At 31.9% G+C, this 21,659-nt stretch overlaps 1 protein-coding gene across 1 annotated transcript in view; it reads left to right on the plus strand.

The window, feature by feature from the left end:
• Window positions 1–21,659, plus strand: part of LOC130441887 (somatomedin-B and thrombospondin type-1 domain-containing protein) — a 198,624-nt gene that overhangs the window by 81,849 nt on the left and 95,116 nt on the right. Inside the window, exon 2 of the mRNA XM_056775713.1 lies at window positions 14,951–15,142. Within this exon, the coding sequence (XP_056631691.1) occupies window positions 14,951–15,142 (192 nt within the window). The remainder of the gene's footprint in view (window positions 1–14,950; window positions 15,143–21,659) is intronic.

Genomic DNA, 21,659 nt, shown 5'->3' on the forward strand with positions numbered 1-21,659 from the left:
ACATCTATCTCGTACCGTACTAAATCACTTCCCGGACTTATAACGTAAATAACTATTGTTATTGGAACAATTTTGTATATTTATTTAAAAGTGAAGAGCCTTCAAGACATTTAGTTAATAAAAAACATCTACTTCATGGAGAAATTCATTTCCTACGTACAGACGTTTATTCCGCACAATTTTGTAACACGTGTCTGCAGTTTACCGAGCGGTTTTGCCTTACTTGTCTGCTATTCACCACAAAACTTTGGCTCGCGTCTTTTAGAGGACATGTCTTTTACTCACAAATAAGCATCCCGTACACATTGGTTTATTTGCGACACGGTCTCATAGCTTCTCCTGCTCCTTGGCTTCCATATTTGTTTCTTAATAATTCTCATTTGGGTTGCCATTTAATTTTCAACCCATAATTCAATTAAATTAACACTTGAAAAAACTGATTAACATAGTGTAAGTGCTAATATGATTGAAATCGATGGCGAATAATGGCGTAAGAATCATTGTTTTTGCAAATTGTTTTACATAGAACACGCGTTGCTCTTTCGCGAAGCAATCCATTGTAACTTAATTTCCAAGAAACCAACATCCATGCGAGAGGAGCCTCGGTCACTGGCCTCACGCCTGGTCGTATGCTGGACAAAAGTGCAAAAAGGTATGGACCACTCTATATTCTCTCAATTTCCGTGCTACTTTTCATTCTTACAACGTTGTTCAAATGTGACATCAAGCTTCTCTTATAATGTGTATACATTTTCATACTGTTGAGAAATCTTAAACTAAATAAATGTGTCTTTTTAAGGGTTGAATTGGATCATCGTGTATCTACTGAAATCCTCTAATTTGAATCGAAACTACTTCAATTTACAATGGAAATAATTATATTCTACTTTATTTAGTCCAATCCTTAAAACAATTAGCATTGACTTAATTTTATAGCTTCGATAAAGTTTCGATATAACTTCTTCGAAGTTTCTCTAAAAACCATTCCAAAAAATTCTACGCTTACTATGCATTCGTTACAAATCTATGCTAGCGTTCTTTTGTAGTAACCACTTGAGTGACATGCCAAAATCCATCTCTGTTCGTTCTCTAGAAGTTCATTCTGAGTTAAGTAGATTAATAGAATGCTTTCCTCCCTCACAGATTGATTTGTGGCAGGAAAGGAAGAGCAATTTTCCCTAAACACCGAACACCGAATCAAGAAAAGAGAATTTAAAAATAGTGAAAAGGTGGAACGTAAAACGGTTGTTCAGTAACTTATTTTTATAACAACATAGTTTTACGAAATTGTTGAAAATTTTAAAAGATTTCAAAGAGCTTCGGTTACTGTGAATAGAAATAGAAACTTTTCAAATATCACTAATTCGAATTATAAATTAATATTTTTCTATTAGTTTCGATGTATTACTACCAACTGCCCATATCCAGGTTCAAATCTGATTTTTTATATGGATTCGTAATTTTCAAAATATTGTGATGATTGTCCTATATAAACAACATCACAATTATTAAAAGGGGTTTGTATTTACGATATCACTTTTTCATTTTCGGTGTTTTTGACTTTACACTGCTGGAATATTTTTCTAATGTCCATCATCATTTTCTCTTATTTCATATTTACCAAAATAATATGAAAACTACCGAGCACGACATTTTACATATTGTGAATTTTGATATTTAGAATCTGTTTTGTTCCATAAATGTCACGAACACATGTGTATTATATAATTTAATTCTAAAACAATATGTACTGAATCTAACAGAAGCAATTCATGTACTAGTGAAACTTGAAGATACGTATTTATAGGTTTTTATAGGCAAACAGGGACATCTTTAAAAAATTTTTTTATAGTCATAAATATCATCTATGGCTACCAACTGAAATTATTTCCAGCATTACAGGATGTCTTAAAGATTCATTTTTTTGAAAGAAACACCCCACATTTGATTATATTTTATAATGCTAAATGAAAAAATTGGTATTCTATATACCATTTTATACCATAATAGGCTTTTGCTTACTTACAGGCCTTTGATCATGTCGCACAAAAAGAAGACTCTTTTCAATAGGTTCTTGAATGGACGAAAATAATAAGATTTTTAAAAACGGTGTTTTTGGGAACTCTTTATTTCTTCATATATTAGACCAAAGATATGGCTGCACTTAGATAGATGGATGGAAAAGAAAGGTTGTTGCGTTTGCTTCTTGACTTGATTAAATCCTTTCCAAACTTAAAAGGCTTACCTTAAATGGATGTATTATTGGTTCCTTATATTATAGTTTGATTAGAAAAGCTCATTCCAGCCACAATAATCAACTAAAATAACCGCTATAATTTACTCGCGCAATAACTCTAGATCATTGAAGAAAATTCTATAAAGTTACATTCAGAAATATCTGCACCAATAGTTAACAATGGCCCCCAATTAATCAATGGAGCTACTCACCATCTTCTATAGTTTCCACTTCATTATGTTTTGACCGGTGCCGTCAGATGGCGTACGACTGTCTACCCGTTACACCATACATGTTTAGAATCAATTTTACTTTGAGGCGGATGTAATTCATTTAATTGACGTATGAAAAAAATAATGCTGTCATAAGGGGCTACTTTTACTTATTTGTATTTTAGCATTTCATCTTCTACGAATTTATAATAATTTCTAATCATGTCAGAATTATCCAGCACTTACCTATTTGCGGGTCTACAATGCCAAATCCAATGTTCTGTGTCGGTTCAGTAGACGATCTGCTTAAGTTATAAATTCGATATGATTCACAGTCAGTTATCATTTATTCGATATGATTTACAATTATGAGCTTCAACCTTCGTAGTTTCCAACAATTGTTTGATTGATTAACTTGAAACTGTTCAAGTTTAAAATCGTAGCTAATTTTAATGTGAATGTGACTTTGTGAATAATACTGTATTTCAATCCATTTCTTTGCAACATGTGCATTTACATAACTACAGCGGAAAAATTCAAACTCTACGTTTTCACTAGCACAAACAAAAGTTAGCGTTTTTAAAAAAAACTTTCAGGTCATACTTAAAACAATGCATTTGTCGCATTAAAACTTTTATATAGAAGCTCTCAATGACGTGCTTTTTGAAGACTTCCTTTATCTTCGCATATTTTTTACTTCTTGTGAAAGCTTTATATTCAGGTTTCGTGTTCTTAATATTTCTAGTATTCTCCATTAAAAGGTTTTGTCGTGAAATGGTAAAGTCGATATTGTTTGCTTGGAATTTACCAGAGCCCCAATTTTGTAAATGATCATTTCAAATCATTCAATATAATTGGAACTAATTAAAACATTTGTTTATTACGACAAGCTTTGATAAATGGGTTCTTTTAAGAGTTATCAAAAAATTTTGTCAAGAAATATATATATATATATATATATATATATATATATATATATATATATATATATATATCTTTAAAGTCCATATTTTGAAATTATTTCTATAGTGGGTATTGTATAACTCCGTTACCTAACCAAACGTATAATATTTAAAATGTATATTTGTTTTCTTCGACCTTTTGGAAAATTTTCAAATTAATTACTTGAGCTCGTATGTTAATTTATTATAATTTTATTTCCATAGTTCGGGCCTTATAAAGATTATAGAAAAGAATAATAAAGAAAATAGTATTGAAATAACTACGATAACATCCCAATAGCAAAGTCTAATAATACTTAGCAGGCCACAATTTGCAATCTCGATATAAAAAATCCTCGACGTCTTTCTTGGTTAGCCCAACATAGGCCCAGACTATATTAGGAACTCACGTGGTGGTCCTTTTCAAAGACTTTCACTGACAACAAACACTTTTACTTAAAAATTAACAAAGAATACGAGTACACACAAAATTTATCTTCTTGGGAATATCATGAGGTATTACAATCTTTATATTAACAAAAATTTACGAAACCGTTTTGTTATTCTTTGAAAATACTAAAGTTTGTGACTATGTGGTTGTAAACTGTAAACCATTCGCTACGTAACTGACAAACTATCAAACACTACAAAAATGAACACTTCTTGGTATCGGAGTGAAGTTGCAGTTTTATATATATGGCAGTAACCGAATATTCGCGCGAAATTTAAACTCCTTCAAACCAACAAATTTTTAAAATTGTAGGCGTAAGTACCTTATTATATATTTCTTATAGCATAGGATACAATTATTTAAACTAAAATACTAAATATTGCAACAGGTTAGCAATATCTTAGGAATTAGAAAAAAGGTCGATATGAACAAACCAAACCACCATTATTTTACATTGCGTATTTGTCTTAACATACAATCAACATTTGACAGTGGTGAAGAATAAAATTGCATCCAATTCGAAATTCTGTGAAGGATCTTGTGGGATTCGTTTTAAGCTTTTTCTTTATGTTATGCCAAAAACTCTCAATAGAGAAAACTGGATTACTGGACGTTAATTTTCAAAATGGACATTCAATCTTTCACTCTTTATTTCTTACGACAAGCGACGCCATGTTTGAAAATAATTTATTATTCAGCCACATATCTTTAATTTGAGTTTTTTAGGTATGTACCAGCAGCCATAATAGTATCTGTGATGTATAAGTTTCCTACACCATTAGCTGATAGAGATCTCCAAATAATAACACAATCCAGTATCTTAAGTAATTTCGAATGGTGTTGCGGGCTGAAGACTCAAAATAAAACTGTCTAAGGGTTTTTTAAAATGCTAACGTTCCATTTCATTTGATCTTTATCAAGGCTAAAAATATATGATACGTAATATCTCAAACGTCGATGAAAATTTAAAAGTAAACAAAAAATTGTGAAATTAAAAGTAAAACAATAGCATCTAAGACAAACTATATAACATAAACAAACAAGAAGATAGTTGTATGAAACAGAAAAACAATGAAAAAGTTATTCAAAGAAACCAATATATACACATATAAGTAAAACCTGTGCAAACAACTTACCTTTTTAAATTATTAGACGTTAGTCATAAGATAAAATGCATATATATATATATATATATATATATATATATATATATATATTCCGTATGAAGATATAATTTTCCTATTAAGATACATCTAACAGTGAATGAATATTTCCAAACTTTTCCAATATTAACAAAAACATGAATGGTAAAAACTGTTGGAATTATCATAGTTATTATCATTAAGTACCAGCCCGGTCAGTGTGTGTTGACTTTCATTCAAAAGATGGTTTTATTGCACCCCGAGACTGGCCACATCCGTACGGTTATTAACGGCTTAATTCAGTTTTATGTATATCATTTCGCTGATAGTTCTTCTTCCATATTTATGTTCTTTATCCAGAATTTCTACATCATCAAAATTAAAGTTGTGACCATCAGTGAAATGATGTTGGGCCAGATTTGTTTAATCTTTTTTGCTGTTATTATGTTCCCGATAATCATATTCATGCTGGTATATTCTGGATACTGTTAAGTCATAGCAATGTAACTCTTATTGCAATCTAAACACTTATTTTATGAATCACATTGATATGATGAAGTTTAGGTGTAGCTAATATAAGGGTGTTAAAATGACAAGATGTTTCGTAGTAACGTCAAATATTATTATTTGTTTTACGAAGCTAGATATTTAAAATTAAGTTGTCTTCTACATATATTTTGCGAAACACTAACTACTAAATAAAGAAGATCATTTCAACGTGTATACTCTTTAAAAAGAAAATCATTTCAACGCGAATACTCTTTAGAAATTTTCTCGTCGTTTGCGTTATTTGTCGTTAAACATTTGAAGACACAAAAATTATTCAATTCCAAATAAAATTTCAATTTACTTTGAAATGACTTCTCAAATTTACTATGACAAATCTTGTATAATATCTTTATTAGTTCTTATTTTCCCCAATTGAGTTTTCACTTTTCCTGATCAAAAATAGATATTCCCGAAAAAATTGATGAAATAAATTTTTGTTTTGTTTAATATTCAACAGTTCGGTTTGCATAAAACAAAGCCTTAATTTGAATATTCCGTAAACTCAACCGACCCCACCATTGGCCACAGCGATGCATCAGCAAATTAGAAGTTTTTCCTTTATATTGAAAATACCACAACCCTATCCGTGTACTTGACTCTCTCGTTAAGGGAAATTTTCCTTTTGTCGAAAGTTTCCGAGATGGGCTATAAGTTTTATTGGTACGTACGCCATGTTTGAGCACGGTTCATTTGTTTAATGAAATTGTGATCAATTAGTAGAGTATATTTTTATTGCGCAGCCAAGGCCATGAAACCAAGATAATGCTAATTGGATGTGACCTTTTCTCAATACCTTTTATGAGGTTATTAACACTAAGATTTGACGTAACCCAAATATACAATTCAAAAACATTATGATATGCACTATGAACTGCATTTCAAATAAATATGGGTAGGTTTCAGAAGCATAATTTGATCAATGAATTATTCATGCGACAGTTTGAAAGCTTACACCCGAATACCAACATCGAATGAAGTTATTTCTTATACCTCCATTAAATATAAGTTATCGTACGCTGTTTTGTAATAAAATTGGTCATATTTAGTAAGACTGTTCACATAGTTGCTTGCATTTGGAGCGAAGATCAAAAGAATTGATTTCATTTATCACGTTCACCGTTGCCCACGTGATTAGTATTTCACATAATGAATTTTGTGACGAAAAATTATTTATTGAAAATATTTTATGTGAAGCAACGTAACAAAAGCACAAGGAATATTAATACTATCAATTTCTATGTAGTTTCAATTATTATTTCAAGAATTTCTTTCTCTAAATACCTTCTTGTGTAGGAAAAAATAAAAGTCTAATTTCTGATTGAATAATATTTGATATATAAATATAAAAATAATGGTTTTGAAAATATTCCAGAATATACACAGGATATAAGTCAAGAAGAAGCATGTGTTTCATTCAACAAAATACATTTTGAGAAATCTCCAATTGCTAAGAACACGTAAGCACAGAATTGTTGCAAAATTTAATGAAACTGGAAGCGTGAGGGATGCTGCAAAATCTGAAAGACCAGGAATAAAAGCGCAGATGCAAAACTAGAGAGAGAAGCTTTATGGTCATTAGAAAATTTTACAATTTACAAGCAGGAATGCCTTTTTCAATCTTCGGTACTTAAATTAAAAGTATTTGCCATTTTTAATTGTGAAGGTAGCTGATTGAATAATTTTTTGTCATAGAAGACGAAGGAATTGTTTATCAGATCAGAAGTGCTTATAGTTTAGTAAATGACTAAATTCATTTTTATAATGGGGTTTGCGAACCAACCAAACTAATTCTAAAGTGAAAAGAGAGGAGAGAGTTGAAATTTTGAGTTTTTTAGATACCGGGTGTTTCTATATTCTACCGACAACGCTCTGAATCTGAACTGAACAACCTGAATCCCAGTATTTGCTTCAATAAGATGGTTCACCATCACATTTGGTCTCACTGTTTCTGTATAAACAAATTGAAGAAAAGTGGATTGGAAGATCAATAGATTTGCCATCGAGGTGACTTCATCATGATCCCATTGATTTTTTTCTGTTGAGGTGTTTGAAAATAAGGATTCACGTTAACGGACCAGATGATTTACAAGACTTAATATCATAACTTTGACAAATTTCACGTTTTATTCTTTTGAATTATGTCCAAAGATACGGAATAAAATTGACTGTTTAACATGTTTTTATATTTTTCCAAAAAAAAAAAAACGAATTTCGTGCATTACTTTATCATAATACTTTATTTTACACTTTTGTATCAATATTTTCTGAACAGTTTGACTATGTCAAAAATATTTCAGAATTATTCTACAGTGGATTTCATTTATTACCACCTTGGTTGTAGCGACCATTTGTCTATAACGAAGTCCTATGATTTTTAAGCATACATTAACATAATAAGTTCGCTACAGCGACTTTGGATATAACGCTGAGCTGTAGTGTAGTGCCGTCTGTAGAAATTCCATGCAAATGTTGAAAACCGGAATTGGCTGCCAGCAAGCAAACAGCTTTCTTATCTTTTGTCAGCGATTGTGGTGACGTTTACTTTTCGTTTATAGTTATTGGGTAGGTAAGCTTGTATGTTTCGAAGATAAAATAATTCAGTAACAACTTTACATTCCGAGTAGCTCTGTGCAGAAACATATTTTCAACGATGAATAAGTATAAACAATGTACATGTTTGTATCTCTTTACCTTTGCCTGTACCGACTTAATCGTTATTATACTGAACGTTGAACTGCCACGTGACTGAGGCGTTATGGTAAACTAAATAAGAAATTTGATATTTGATAGGCTACACGTGAATATGTCAAACATAATTGTTAAATAGAGTAGCACTGAAAACATATTTGGCCATTTGTTATAATTAGTTAAATAATTATGTAAGTGTAACATCCTAGTGCCATTTGCTTGGTAATAGATTGCGACGAGCGTACATTCGCATGCCGTTTGATGGCGCTAGTGGTGATAATTTAATAATGTAGTGGAAACCATAAAAATTGGAGTGTGGCTTCATTTATTATTAGGTGACTATTATTCTAAATGTTTCTATACTTGGTTGCTAGGCAGAAGTTTTTAAAATCTTCTAGAATTATTGCGCAAGAGCATATCGAACGTCAGCAATCTGGAAAATAAAGAAGTGATGGCTAAAGTGAGTGTTAAGTTAAAGTGGTAGAATTGTCATGTTGTGATTAATGTGATAGTAGTGCGAGTGTGAAACTGACTTGTGTGTATTGGGGAACAATATGAGTTAAGTGATTATTGATTCTAATATATCTTCCGTTGAGTGTATTAAGTACCGATATAAAAATAGGGAGAATAAAAGAGATCTAATCCTATTTCTCTGTTTGAATATCTGCATTGTAATGTCATGAAGTCACGTAACCTCTTTGTGTGCACTATTTATGGCTTAACGCTCGTTATTGAGAAACTTCTAATTCCCAGATTGTTTACTAGCTCAACGTTTTACCAACATTGGCACGTACTATGAACGAGCATTGAATCCGAAAAGCAAACTTTGTTTTATACCTATTGAGTTTATATAGTTAGTCGTAAATTTAGATTTTTATTTATAATAGCCAGTATTTACATTTTCCAATGATTTTAATCCGTTAGTTCTAACTCGGTATATTAAACCGAAAATATGGAATGCTCTTTTAACGACAGTAATTTGTGTATTATGTATCGTATTGTATCGTATTGATCTAAAATGTATTTGATTTGTTTTTGAATTGCAATAGGAATACCTGCCATGGAGTTTTCTTCGTCTTGTGAATTTTCTAAATTCCTTGGATGCGAGATTTTTTAGATGCGTGATATATGTAGCACTTGTTGAATTGCTGCTCGTATTTTCAGACCAAATCAAGTGAGAGTTTTTCTTTCTCTTCGATGTATATTTGAATCGGTATTATAGAAATATTGTTCTCGAAAATCCTCCTCTTTTAAGATATTATACTTTTCATCTTTCAAGCTCATTTTAATTTAAAAGTGAAAGTTCTTTATATCTGAGTAATATCCTATACCTAATTCAGGTAATTGGTTATAGGAATGAAGCTAAATAATGGCAGCAAGCAATTAAAAATGGATTAGATTCTTTAATGATAAATAAAACTTCACTATAAAGAACGACAAGTTCGAAAATATGGAGATTATGATCAAACATTCTCTCCAGCTGTAATAATTTCAACATTAGATTTTTAATAGTCTTTTGAAATCTATATAACTTAGTCCATCAGGTGTATACAATCGGGCAATCAACGTCTTGCCATTGTCATGTCAACGCATTCATTTAGACCCAAAATCGTTTAGAAGTTCGTTAGTTATATAAGCGTAAGTGAAAGGACAATTATTAGACGAATGAAGTTGGGTTAAATTCTCACGTGTCAGCCTAGTAGCTCAACGTGCAGTAGGATAAATCAGGATTTGTTCAGTGACGAAAATCGTTTTTGCTTAAATTGTGTGGTTGAGAAGAAGGAAAGTAAAAGGTAACGTTATTACCAAAGCAAATTTCACCGGAGCTACGTCATATGGTGGAGGATCAGTGATGGTATGGGGTGGCATATGTATCAGGCTCAATGAGAGCTAGTAATCTGTAAACAGACATCGATATGTGACAGAGATTGGCTATATCTTTGCCTTATTCATGTATATTTTTATGCACGATAATATATGCCTTTCCCTGGTAATAGAATACCTAAATGAGGTATGCCACACACAAATGACATGGATAGCACGGATATATATGTATATATATTTTCGGAAAAATAGACTTTTTGACGATCCTTTAATTCTGCCGATGTGTTTAGTAGTCCCAATACTACATCGGTCAGCAGGATCAAACACGTAAAAAATCGCAACGGCTCTAACGACGCAATTTCACAAAAATGATTGACCAATACTTGAATAGGTAAGCTACCGAGCGGCGGTATGTATTAAGGTGCCAGTCTGTAACGTCTCAAGTTGATACTCAAAAGATGCAGGGAATTAGGCTTGCTTACTATACAAAGTTATCTAGGCATAATTATTATCCAAAATCTCTTCCTCGTTGATTGTATAAATGTACGGACCTTTAGATTTTTCATATTTATATGCCTTATATGCCATCCTAAAAAAGAAATACGTTCTGAAAACCATAATAGACATCATAAGACATTTAAACTATAACACATCCACTTTCATATTAGTTAACCAAAACCTGACGAGGAAATACAAATAGCAACGGGTATCCGACAAAGAGACTCCTTAAGCCCGCAACTGTTCAACCTGATAATGGACGAAATAATAAATCATGTCCAGAATACAAGAGGATATTTACTTATAACGGGCGCAATAAAAATAATCTGTTATGCCGATGACGCTGTAATAGTAGCAGAGAGCGAAGACGATGACAGCAGCTCCTATATTACTTCTATAAAGGCTAAAACCTTTAACATGCGAGTATCCACCGAAAAACTAAAATTCTTTTCATCTCTCAAGAACCAATGAGGTGCCCTAGAAAATAAAACCATGGAACAGGTAATGTCATTTGACTACCTAGGCACACAAATCAGTGAAGACGAGAACAGAATGAATGAAGTAAAAGGACAAGCAAACAAAGCCGAGACATTATCTGGAATAATACCAGAATGAACAAAAGGGCAAACAATATCCAAAACCTGCGTTAGACTCATATTGACATATGCTATAGAAACAAGAACGGAAAACAAAAGAACTAAAAACATCATTCGAACAACAGAAATGAAAATACTCAGAAACATATGCGGATACGAACTAAGAGAGAGAAACAGAAGCATAGTCAGATGGGGACGCAAACGTAGAAGAGCTTGGAACGAACACGTGGACAGGATGACCAAAGGAAGATTAGCAACGATCGCACGAGACAGTAAGCCAGGGACATGACGACCTTTACGTGGACGTCAACATCTCAAGCATGACCATCTGGAAACTACAGTTCTAAGGCCTACAATACGTTGAAGAAGAAGAAGATGTTTCAACAACTTTGTAAAATATACTTCTCATATTCGGCCAACGTACCCACCTTCTCTGGCCTTCTTGTTATCATATTTTCCTCCCGATGATACAAATGATATACGCTAAATTATTCATAATTTCACAAAACCGATAGGGATCTATTGATTCAATAATTTTATCCCATCGTCCGTCACGTCACATTAGAGTCAACTAATATAAATAAATAACTTAATACTTATCCACTGCATTAAAAAATTGAGTTAAATTAATAGGAACATTTACTGTTTAATAATAGTCAATATGAGTTGGGCATCAACCGTCCAAAAGATGCAATGTACTCGAATACGCCGTCGTTATCTCGCGGACATAAATTGGACGTTCTATCCTTTAATTTCACCCTCAAATTGGATGCTGAGGAGGATTAACATTATCACTTAATTATAGGAGAGTGTTAAACCAGGTGTTGCTATTTAAGATATTTTAACTTGTTTTCAGTTTTATTTCTATAAAGATTGTTGTTTCTTGTTATAATAGCAATGGAAAGTTTTTAATGCAAATAGAAAAGAAGTGTTGATTGTGGATTCTGCCAAATTTACAAAGACAAGGTATCAAAGAGTGGTCAAACTCATTGTTGATGTGATTTACGTTAACGACAAGATTCTCGCAATGGGGAGAGAAAATCTAATTTCTTATTGATATTTGCAACATAATCTCATTAATGATAATAATGACAGTCTGCGGATAATGGAAAAGAATATAAATGAACAAAGAACTAAGTGGATGATAATAAGCCGAAGGTAGAAGACACATAAGGTAAAAGTAGAAGAACAAATATAGAGCAGGTCAAAAGCTTCAAATACGTAAGATGGAAGAATGGAACAAGAGATAAACGAGAAAAACTGGAGCAGCTGAAAGACTCTTCAATGCAATTAAGTCACAGTTTCTAGCCAAAAAGAAAGTACCAAAACAAATAAAAACAGAAATATAAAAAAGTAGTCAAACCCATATCAACATTTGGGTTTGAGACATGGACACCGACACAAAAACAAAAAAGTAAATTACGAGGTAAAGTAATGAGATTTCTGTGGAAATAGATAATAAATAAAGATACGATAAAATAAAGAATAACACTATAAGAGAAAAGTTGAATTTAAAAATAATTCAAAACGAAATAAGAGAAGGACAATTGAGTTTGTTTGGCTATATTATGAGAATGGAAGAAGAACGATTAATAAGGAGGATATATGAAGCACGAACTTAACATAAAACATAAAAAAGAGGGGGGAATCCAGGAATAAGATGTCAGGAATTTAAACAAAAGACACAAGATAGGAGAGAATGGAAACAGCTACGGAAAAAAGATTCTTCCAGCATGCTTTATACCTGTAAATTTAGAAAGGCTTCAGGATTAAGTAAGTAATCCTATTTGAGAAATTATAAAATCTAATCCGAAACTTATAAGTGTAATACAATCTGTTAAAAAGAAAACAGTGAACAAATGAATTCAGTTTGTGCTCGAGATATGTTCTATATTCAAAATAATTTCTACAAAGGCGGTAACTTCAAGCACGTTTATCAAAAGCTACCGAAGAGAATATGGATAAATATTAGAACAATTAAAGGAAGAAGGTTTATTATTACTTAGTGACTAGCAGGCAAGTATTGTTCTGTTATTGTGCCTATCAAACATTTCCTAGTTGTGAAGCAAAAAAATCTTTAGGACATTTAATTTTTGCGTAAAACATTTTTTCCATTCATTTCCTATTTACACTTTGGTAAATGGGCAGTACAACCTATAAGTATTCTATTTACTTCCCGATAAACGGAAGATTCCATCTTGGACGAGCTTTATTTCGCAGACTATAAAATCTTGGACTAGCCTCAGACTTTAAAAACCATGAGAGACAAGTAGGTGGTATAAATATACCTTTGACTTACCTCTTCGGAATACCACTGATATAGATCAAATGATATTGCTGAAGTATTTTCAATAAATAATTACAATTCATGATAATTTTCTTCAGCATGTTTCTTTATGGCGAACGGTTTCCTTGGCATGTACAATGATGTGAAAATCTACATATCTCCTAAACCATAAATTTTGATCGAGCTTAAAATTCATTTTTGCTATGTGTAGATTGTACAGGTTGTCCTTGTAAAAGTTACGGGTTGTTACCCATTTGGTATGAGCCGCCCTGGCCTTCAGATAGCAGTGTATAATTATTCACTCCGTCACACACTACATGGACATACGTAATTATCCATTAAAAATTCATAATGTTCGAATGTATAATATATTTAAATATAAGTACTGATTTCGCAACTTTAAAGGCCTATAACTCAGAAACGAGGGGTCGAAGAGGAAATTCCATGTCACAACATTATTTTCACGTCATCTACTCACTTCCGAATTTTTTGCATCTTGTCTTGGAGATCCCTGTATATATATACTTTTAATCATAGTTTTAAATTAAAATCTTTGTTTGGAAAACTTGTAAAAAACCAGCTAATTTTGGAGAAACATAAATTTGTTTTAACTTTCTTTCCTAATCTTATGTCTCATCATCAACTGGCGGGCTTAATGTCAAATTTTGTGGCAGAGCTCAGCAGCGTCTAGTTTACAACCTCCCTCATAGGTTAATAGAAGACTTTGCAGATAACGTCTAATTTATGAATGCCTGTTCATTTAGGTTCTTGATCGTTTTCTGTTGGACAAGTTTATGTAGTATTGTGCAGTCGTTACAGTAATATGATATAGAATGAAAAAATTTTATGGCTCAACATTAATGTTCAGAGTTCGATGTAATGATGAAATATTAGTTGCTAAATGATTCATAAGTTGTCTTGATGTTCTAGCATATACAGGTATGATTTAACAAATTAATAATACTTAAAAACAGGCTTTCATAGTTAATGCTACTAAAAATTAATTAACATAAGAATAAGATATTTAATGTCACTAATCTAAAAGCGATGGTGCTTTGTACGACATATTTTTAGAACTTGAGAAAGTATTACGATTGAGAATATTAGTATCAGTTTTTTTTCTGTAATTTTATTCTTATATCGCTATTTTCTACTATTAGGTTGATTAACTAAGGAAGCATGTATTTTAGCAACAGAAAATATTCTTTACAAAGCGAGGTAAAACTTAACTACGAAGTTCGCTTGCTTTAAGTAGTTTTCGACTCGACAGCGATTTCTAATCGATTCAATTTGTGAAACGTTAAAGTTTGATTCAATCCAACTTTGGTTGATCCATTGAAAAGTTGGTTTCGCGATATTATCCGAATAGTTTCATGAATCCCAATGGAAAATGACATAAAATAATCTAGATTATTGAGGCGGTTACCTAACAGCTGTTGGGTCATATTAAAACTAGATTATACACTTTTGTTTTTATTTAAGAGGTTTATACTGCATATATTAAAACAATGTTCATTTTATTGCAGTAGTGGACTGTCAAGTGTCGGGTTGGGGCCCATGGACAAACTGTGACACAGATTGTGGTCCCGGTACCATGTCAAGAACTAGGTCGATAAAAGTACGTCCTGAAAATGGCGGAAAGCATTGTCCCAGCTTAGAACAGAAACGAGGTTGTCAAGTTTCTAATTGTCATCATCATCCTGATCCAGCTATTAAAGGTAAGTGTTTGTAGATCAAGAATAGAATCATTTCAAAGTAGTTTAACTCACTAAATAGAAGAAGAAAATATGGTTATCAGGGATTAATTCTTATAAACAGCGCAAATGACTAGTTATTGAGGCTTGCGATTTCCGTACTCTCCTAGCTTCTCGACACACAGGTTTATCGTTATGGAAATTTGTTGTTAAATAGATGTGTGCTAATAAATTCCTCATACTTGTTCAATAATAATTATCAAAACACCAAAATCTATTACACAAGTGAATAAAGGTCTATAATAAGAATAGTTTTCGTAGGCTAAGTTTTACATTTAACTTTTCCACCAAAAACGGAACACGACGTTTGGAATCTCTGATCAAAACCTCGTTCTGGGTTACAATCTGCAATCATCTGATAGGTAATCTACCAAATCATAGTTTCCGAAAAGCCATAAAGTTTGCTGAACATTTTTTTGTGCCATGCTTGGAAAGTTGTCGAAAAATATGTGGCAATCCCGACGTCCTATATCTCATACAAATTATTTAGGCTCAACCAAGAGAACTAATCATGAGTTACAACGGATTTCAAAGATCCTAGGAACTTCAATTTGTACTATTTGTACAAAACGGTTTCATTAATAAATATTGAAGCCAATCTAGAGGCAAGAAACCTTAATGGAAACAAATCATCGAAACTAAAGGAACTTAATAATGTTTTTTTTATTTTCGTCAAACTTAGAAGGTAATTACATGTGTGAAAAATGAGATATTATATACAGAATGTAAAAATAGAAACCAAATGAAGAGCCTACAAAGCAATTGTAACACCAAATATGACATATATCTCACTCGACCTTTCAACCGAAAATATAGTACTTTGTAGAAAAACTGGAAAAAATTTCAACATAAGAAGAACATACGTTAATGACTGGATACAAACTAAAAAAGAATGAACTAAATATAATTGCGTGCGACAAATCATCATTACGACGAAAAATAAACAGGCGAATATCCTAGATCACTATTCTTTACAAAATAAAATTAAACTTACTCTTACATAGAAAATAAGATTCTCCACAGAGCTATAGGGAAGCTACCAGTTAGAGAAGACAATATTTTTTTTCATGTATAATCTTTATTTCGTAGGTTGACCATTATCACTTGAAGGAAGACGAAGGGACGTTCAACCATTTTTATAGGCCAGTTTCTAGAAACATATCTTGTTTCTCAAATGTTCTCTGAATTATGATCTGTAGGATGTTATATTTTGAACCTTCATGATGTCGCCAAGATATTGAAATTCTCTTGTTTTCACTACATGAAGGATCTCTACGCCCTTCTCTATTTGTCTCAGAATAACTGTATGACCTGTCAATGATATTCTCAGCATCCTACAAAAGACCCACATCTCGAAGGCTTCTAGTTTTTGCTCGCAATATGCGTTGATGGTCCAAACTTCTACACCATACAAGGGGACTAGGAATAAAAAGCTCTTAAACCAGCGGTCGGGGAACTTTTTAATCATTACCCCAAAATATTTTTGTGTAAGTTGATATTACCCCATAGCTAAGAGCAAAAAAACGAAATCGCCTCTTTTTAGCACCTTTCATATTATAGCCCCCCATGATAATCTTGAAAAGAAAACAATAACTTAAACATCATTTATTTAATTTATCAATGTAATACCTAGTAATACATAATGGTAATAATAGTAATATAAGTAATATGTAACAAATTGGAACCCATTGGGGTACAATTGAGGGTTGACAATTTGGGGTACTGTAACAAATTATAATAATAATAATAATAATAATAATGTTGGTACAAACAAAAATCAGAATTGAAAAAATTGAAAAAAAAAAAAATAGTTGAAAACATTCTTCCTTCACGTTTTGGAGAAATGATGTTGTTTCATATTCGATACAATTGCTTCAAAATCTCTCTCGCTGAAATGATATTAATATTCTTTCCTTGCAATTTTTTGTTAAATATATTTATACTCTCAAAAATGTCCGCTAAATATGCGAGATATGCAACCCAGGAAGAGATTTTAAACTTATTTGCGAGAATATTTTTTTTAACAACCATAAAAATTTTGACTTCAGTTTTGAGAGTCTATATTCGATTTAGTAGAGCCACCTTACTTCTGTATAATAAGGTAGGTCCGTATATTCAGCTTCACCGTCCTGACATAATTCACGAAATAGCCGCGTGTTTAGTGCATATCCCTTGATAAAATTTACAATCTTGATAACATCATGCATGACAGCTTCCAGTGTAGGTTCTAAATATATGACCATAAGGACCTGGCGATGGATCATACAGTGAGTATTTTTTTTACGAATGCCTAAAAACCATTACAACGACCCAGCATAGCTGGAGCTCCATCCAAAGATACAGAAATACAGTTTTCCTATTTTAAACTTTGCGCATTGAAGTATTCATTTACTTTATTGTAGACATCAATTCCACGAGATCTCAACTTGAGAAGAAAACAAAACAGCAATTCCTCTTCAAAATTATCTGCACCTTTGTAGGGAACTTATACCATTAGCTGTGAATTGCTACTAAAATCAGTTGTCTCATTAAGCTGAATAGTAAAATATTTAGCCTGTTTTAATGCGAAAATAACCCGTTCCTTCACATTTTCTGCTAATATAGAAATTCCTCATTTCACAATTTTCGCAGAAAAGGGCACTGAATTCAGTTCCTTCTGCTTCTGTTTCTGCAAATTATCAGTACGTTTCTCTTTTATGTACCCCTTTTGGCTTTACGACACTTGTATTTAATGTCTTTCTGTTTTTCTCTATATTATCGTGTCTCTGATATTTTTCTAATTCTCCACTCCAATACTGGAATTTGCATATTAGAGATTAAAGAAAAACAAGCCGTGAAACCTTGTGTTTGTACATATACGTTTGTTTAAAACACATTAATAGTTTATATATCTTAGATATATTGTATTTAGTTATCTAAGCTAATATTACTTCTAATCAAAGTTGGACATTTAATTAGTGATAATGTCAGCTTTGTCTCCATTTAATGAGTAGAAATTGATATAACTCTAAATTTGACCCTCGATATCTGACATAAACGTTGTTTGAGCTCGACGTGCTTCAGTTAAGTTTTGTTCCTGTCTGAGATTTATCAAATCTGATTAAATTTATCTGCACTAAATTATTGAACCAATTCTATCAATTTTTCATTGTTACAGTAGGCTGAACAATGCCAATTTATAGTTATATATTTGGACATATATTAATAGTTTCATTTTCCGCAAATATTATCAGTGATGTTTGTCAAAATAATAACATAATAATATTATTATCGTTAGTGTTCTATTGCCAAAAAGCTTATCCGCGTATTCATTAACTTCATTATTACTAATTTGAGTTGGAATACTGAAATTAGGTGCATTCAACTAACTCGCTACTGGTAACTGTATTAGAAATTAACTTGAAATAGGATGATTGCATTTCGTTTATTAGTATTACTATGTGAACATCCAAATTTGAATAACATGTATTCGAATACGGACTGTTAATACTGCATTTGTCGATTATCAATAATTCGTTCGAACTATCGACGTTCAAAGATCTCCACATCAACGTAAATTGAATTAATTGTTCGTCATCTGTCAGTTTGGAAACAGATTTTTAAACTAAATCTTCATCTTTCTTCGTGGATGAAACCATTACTTCTGTGGCTAACGCCGCAATGGAAATTGAATCATATTTTTTCACTATGGACGATGGAAATAACTATAAGAATATTGCTTGTAATCGAAGGACCAATGTATTGATTTAAGAAATACTTTATGAAGTTTATGTTTTGTTTATTAAAAATATAGTTATTATGATCGATTGAGAGTAGTTAAATATTCTTTTCTTTGCAATTACTCTCACAAAGAGAAACGTTCTCCTGAATGTAACGATGGGGATACAACCCCCAATTGTTCTAGATTACACGAATTTTGTACAAATATTAAATGAAATTCCCTCAGAAAACGTAACAGCACCTAGTCAGTTAATTATAAAAAGAGTCAACGACAATATATGCCAAATGAATTAATTTTTCACAAACTGAATTGCATAAAGTTTTTCAAACTAAATCTTCGACAGTTTTTCGTGGATAGAATAATTACAATTTTCTGTAACATTTCTTCGAAGAATGTGACAGTAATTTTTTTCACATTATTCTATTTGGGTCTATTATAAGAATTACAAACCGATTTAAGCCTTCTCAAGCTTTGTCAGTATATATACATATCAGCTTCAACGTTCCGAATCTTTGTTCTAAGCTAAAGATGATAACAAAATATGATATTAAAGTACGATATTATTTATTTTATCAGATTTAAAAATATTATATAGTTTATATACACTATATTCACTTTTTTGAAGTGAATATACGTTTAAAAATTATTCGTAATTTTAGGTAGAAAATATGCTCATAACCAATTTAGTAATTGAACCGTCATATGATCTAGACAAATTGATATCCATGTTTTTCGTCATTTTTAACAACACTTTTCAAGTTTAGCAAAATGTGGATCACATCAGTCAGCAGTCACCTAACTACAATGTTATCATTGAGAAAAATGACCATTCTATATTGTCGTGTCGTGCATTGACATAAAATGATAAATGATTCCGTATCCGGGCGCTGGTTGGATTTCATTCCCTTTCATATAAAAATCAAATTATGTTTATTATATGCTTCTGCATGGATGATTTCGGAAAGTGGATAAAAAGCCGCGATTATAAAGGATGCTTGCTCATTTGTAAATTGGAAAAAATAAATTTCATGTTTGTGGAGGTTCAAATACGATATGAGGTAATAGACTTCAGTTATTACTAATCTACTAAATACTGTAGTGCCAAAAGCATAAATTGGGGCTCTAGACAAACTACAACAAAAGGGAGAAACTAACACAAATTAGCATTTATTCTAGGATGCAAATATTATACCACTAGAAAGCTGACCTAGTTGAAATTGGAGGAAGTCTATGATCTATCCTTGTCATTACCCCATAATAATATATTTAGGAAAAACACCGCTACGAGCAGGTACATCTCAGCCGATTCTATCCATTGCAAATCAAAATACAAAATAGGGAAAATTTGTTCTGGTACTTCTCAATCCTGTTATAAAGGAATTGAAAGGAATTTTCAGCAGAGTGGCTTTATACTATTATACATTGGAACAATTGTTGGGTAATCCTAATAGACTCAATCAACAGTTAAAGAAGGAGATAAAAGAAATAAAAAAACGAACAAGTTAGCTCATACTTACATCAACTTACAGGTGACAGAAATACACAATATTCGGTCTGGAAAACAACAAAGCCAATCACTCAAACCTTAGCAATTAGAAAAGAAGAGGGAGGTGCGTTGTAAAATAATATATAGAAAGCAATCCTCTTTACAGAACACCTAACACCTAGCCTATTATATTCCAGCCGAAAATGAAGAATAAAGGAACAGCTGAAAGAACAGAAATTAGATTGGTTTCTGCCAAAAAATAAGTCGCTGAAAACAAATCTGAACTCGAAAAAAGCACCTGGATATGGTCTGAAACTAACAATTTCATCAATGCGGGCTTCAAAACTAAGAATATTCCAAGAGTCTGGAAAATATCTGAAGTGATTATGATTCAAAAACCAGGAAGAAAAGCAAATGAATCTTACAGGTCACTTCCCTTTCTTCCTATAATATCAAAATTCTTTGAAAAACTATTTCTAAGACTCAAAACTATTAAGGGGAATATCATTACAGACCACCAGTTTTATTTTTGGTAAAAAATATTTGACCATTTGATAATTATAATAGTCTTCATAGACATAAAGAAGTATGCTATACTCTGTGTCTTTGTCACAAAATAACATGCAAATCTATTGAAATCTTATCAACAGATCGATTTTTCAGAGTAAAACTAGATATTGGAATCTCTGATAGAAGCAGGAGTACCACAAGAGAACGTGCTTGTCTCAGTTCTATTTCTTCTATGTGCTTTTAACAGAATAAATGTGGTAGAAGGTACACAAAAGCGACCCAAAATAGCCATCAATCATTCAATTGTCGGACTAAGGAATGGATAAAAATACCCGATTAATCAAAATCATCTGTGAACATAAGTTTTACAAAAGAAACAAACAATTGATACTTAAAATCTGAGTCAATAGCTAAATATCTAGATTAGCTGAGATAGAAGGGACAAATGAAAACGAAAAGGAAAGAAGTAGATGCAAAATATAGAAAAATGTATCGTATTATAATGTTAACACATTGTGAATTTCTCATATACAAGCAAATTTTTAAGCCCATCTGGTCATATGGGCTACAGTTCTGGGGCTATACAAGATCAACCAAAATTGTACCCATTCAAAAATTTTTAATCAAAGTACTTCGTACTATTATGGATGCTCCATACTATTTCCCAAATGCAAATCTACATAACAACGTCAACGTAGCAACAGTTAAAGAAGAAATATGCCCAAAATCATGAAGACACAATCATGTTAACATCGAGACGCTCT

This window comes from Diorhabda sublineata, chromosome 3 (genome assembly GCF_026230105.1).
Source record: "Diorhabda sublineata isolate icDioSubl1.1 chromosome 3, icDioSubl1.1, whole genome shotgun sequence".
Classification (NCBI taxonomy): domain Eukaryota; kingdom Metazoa; phylum Arthropoda; class Insecta; order Coleoptera; family Chrysomelidae; genus Diorhabda; species Diorhabda sublineata.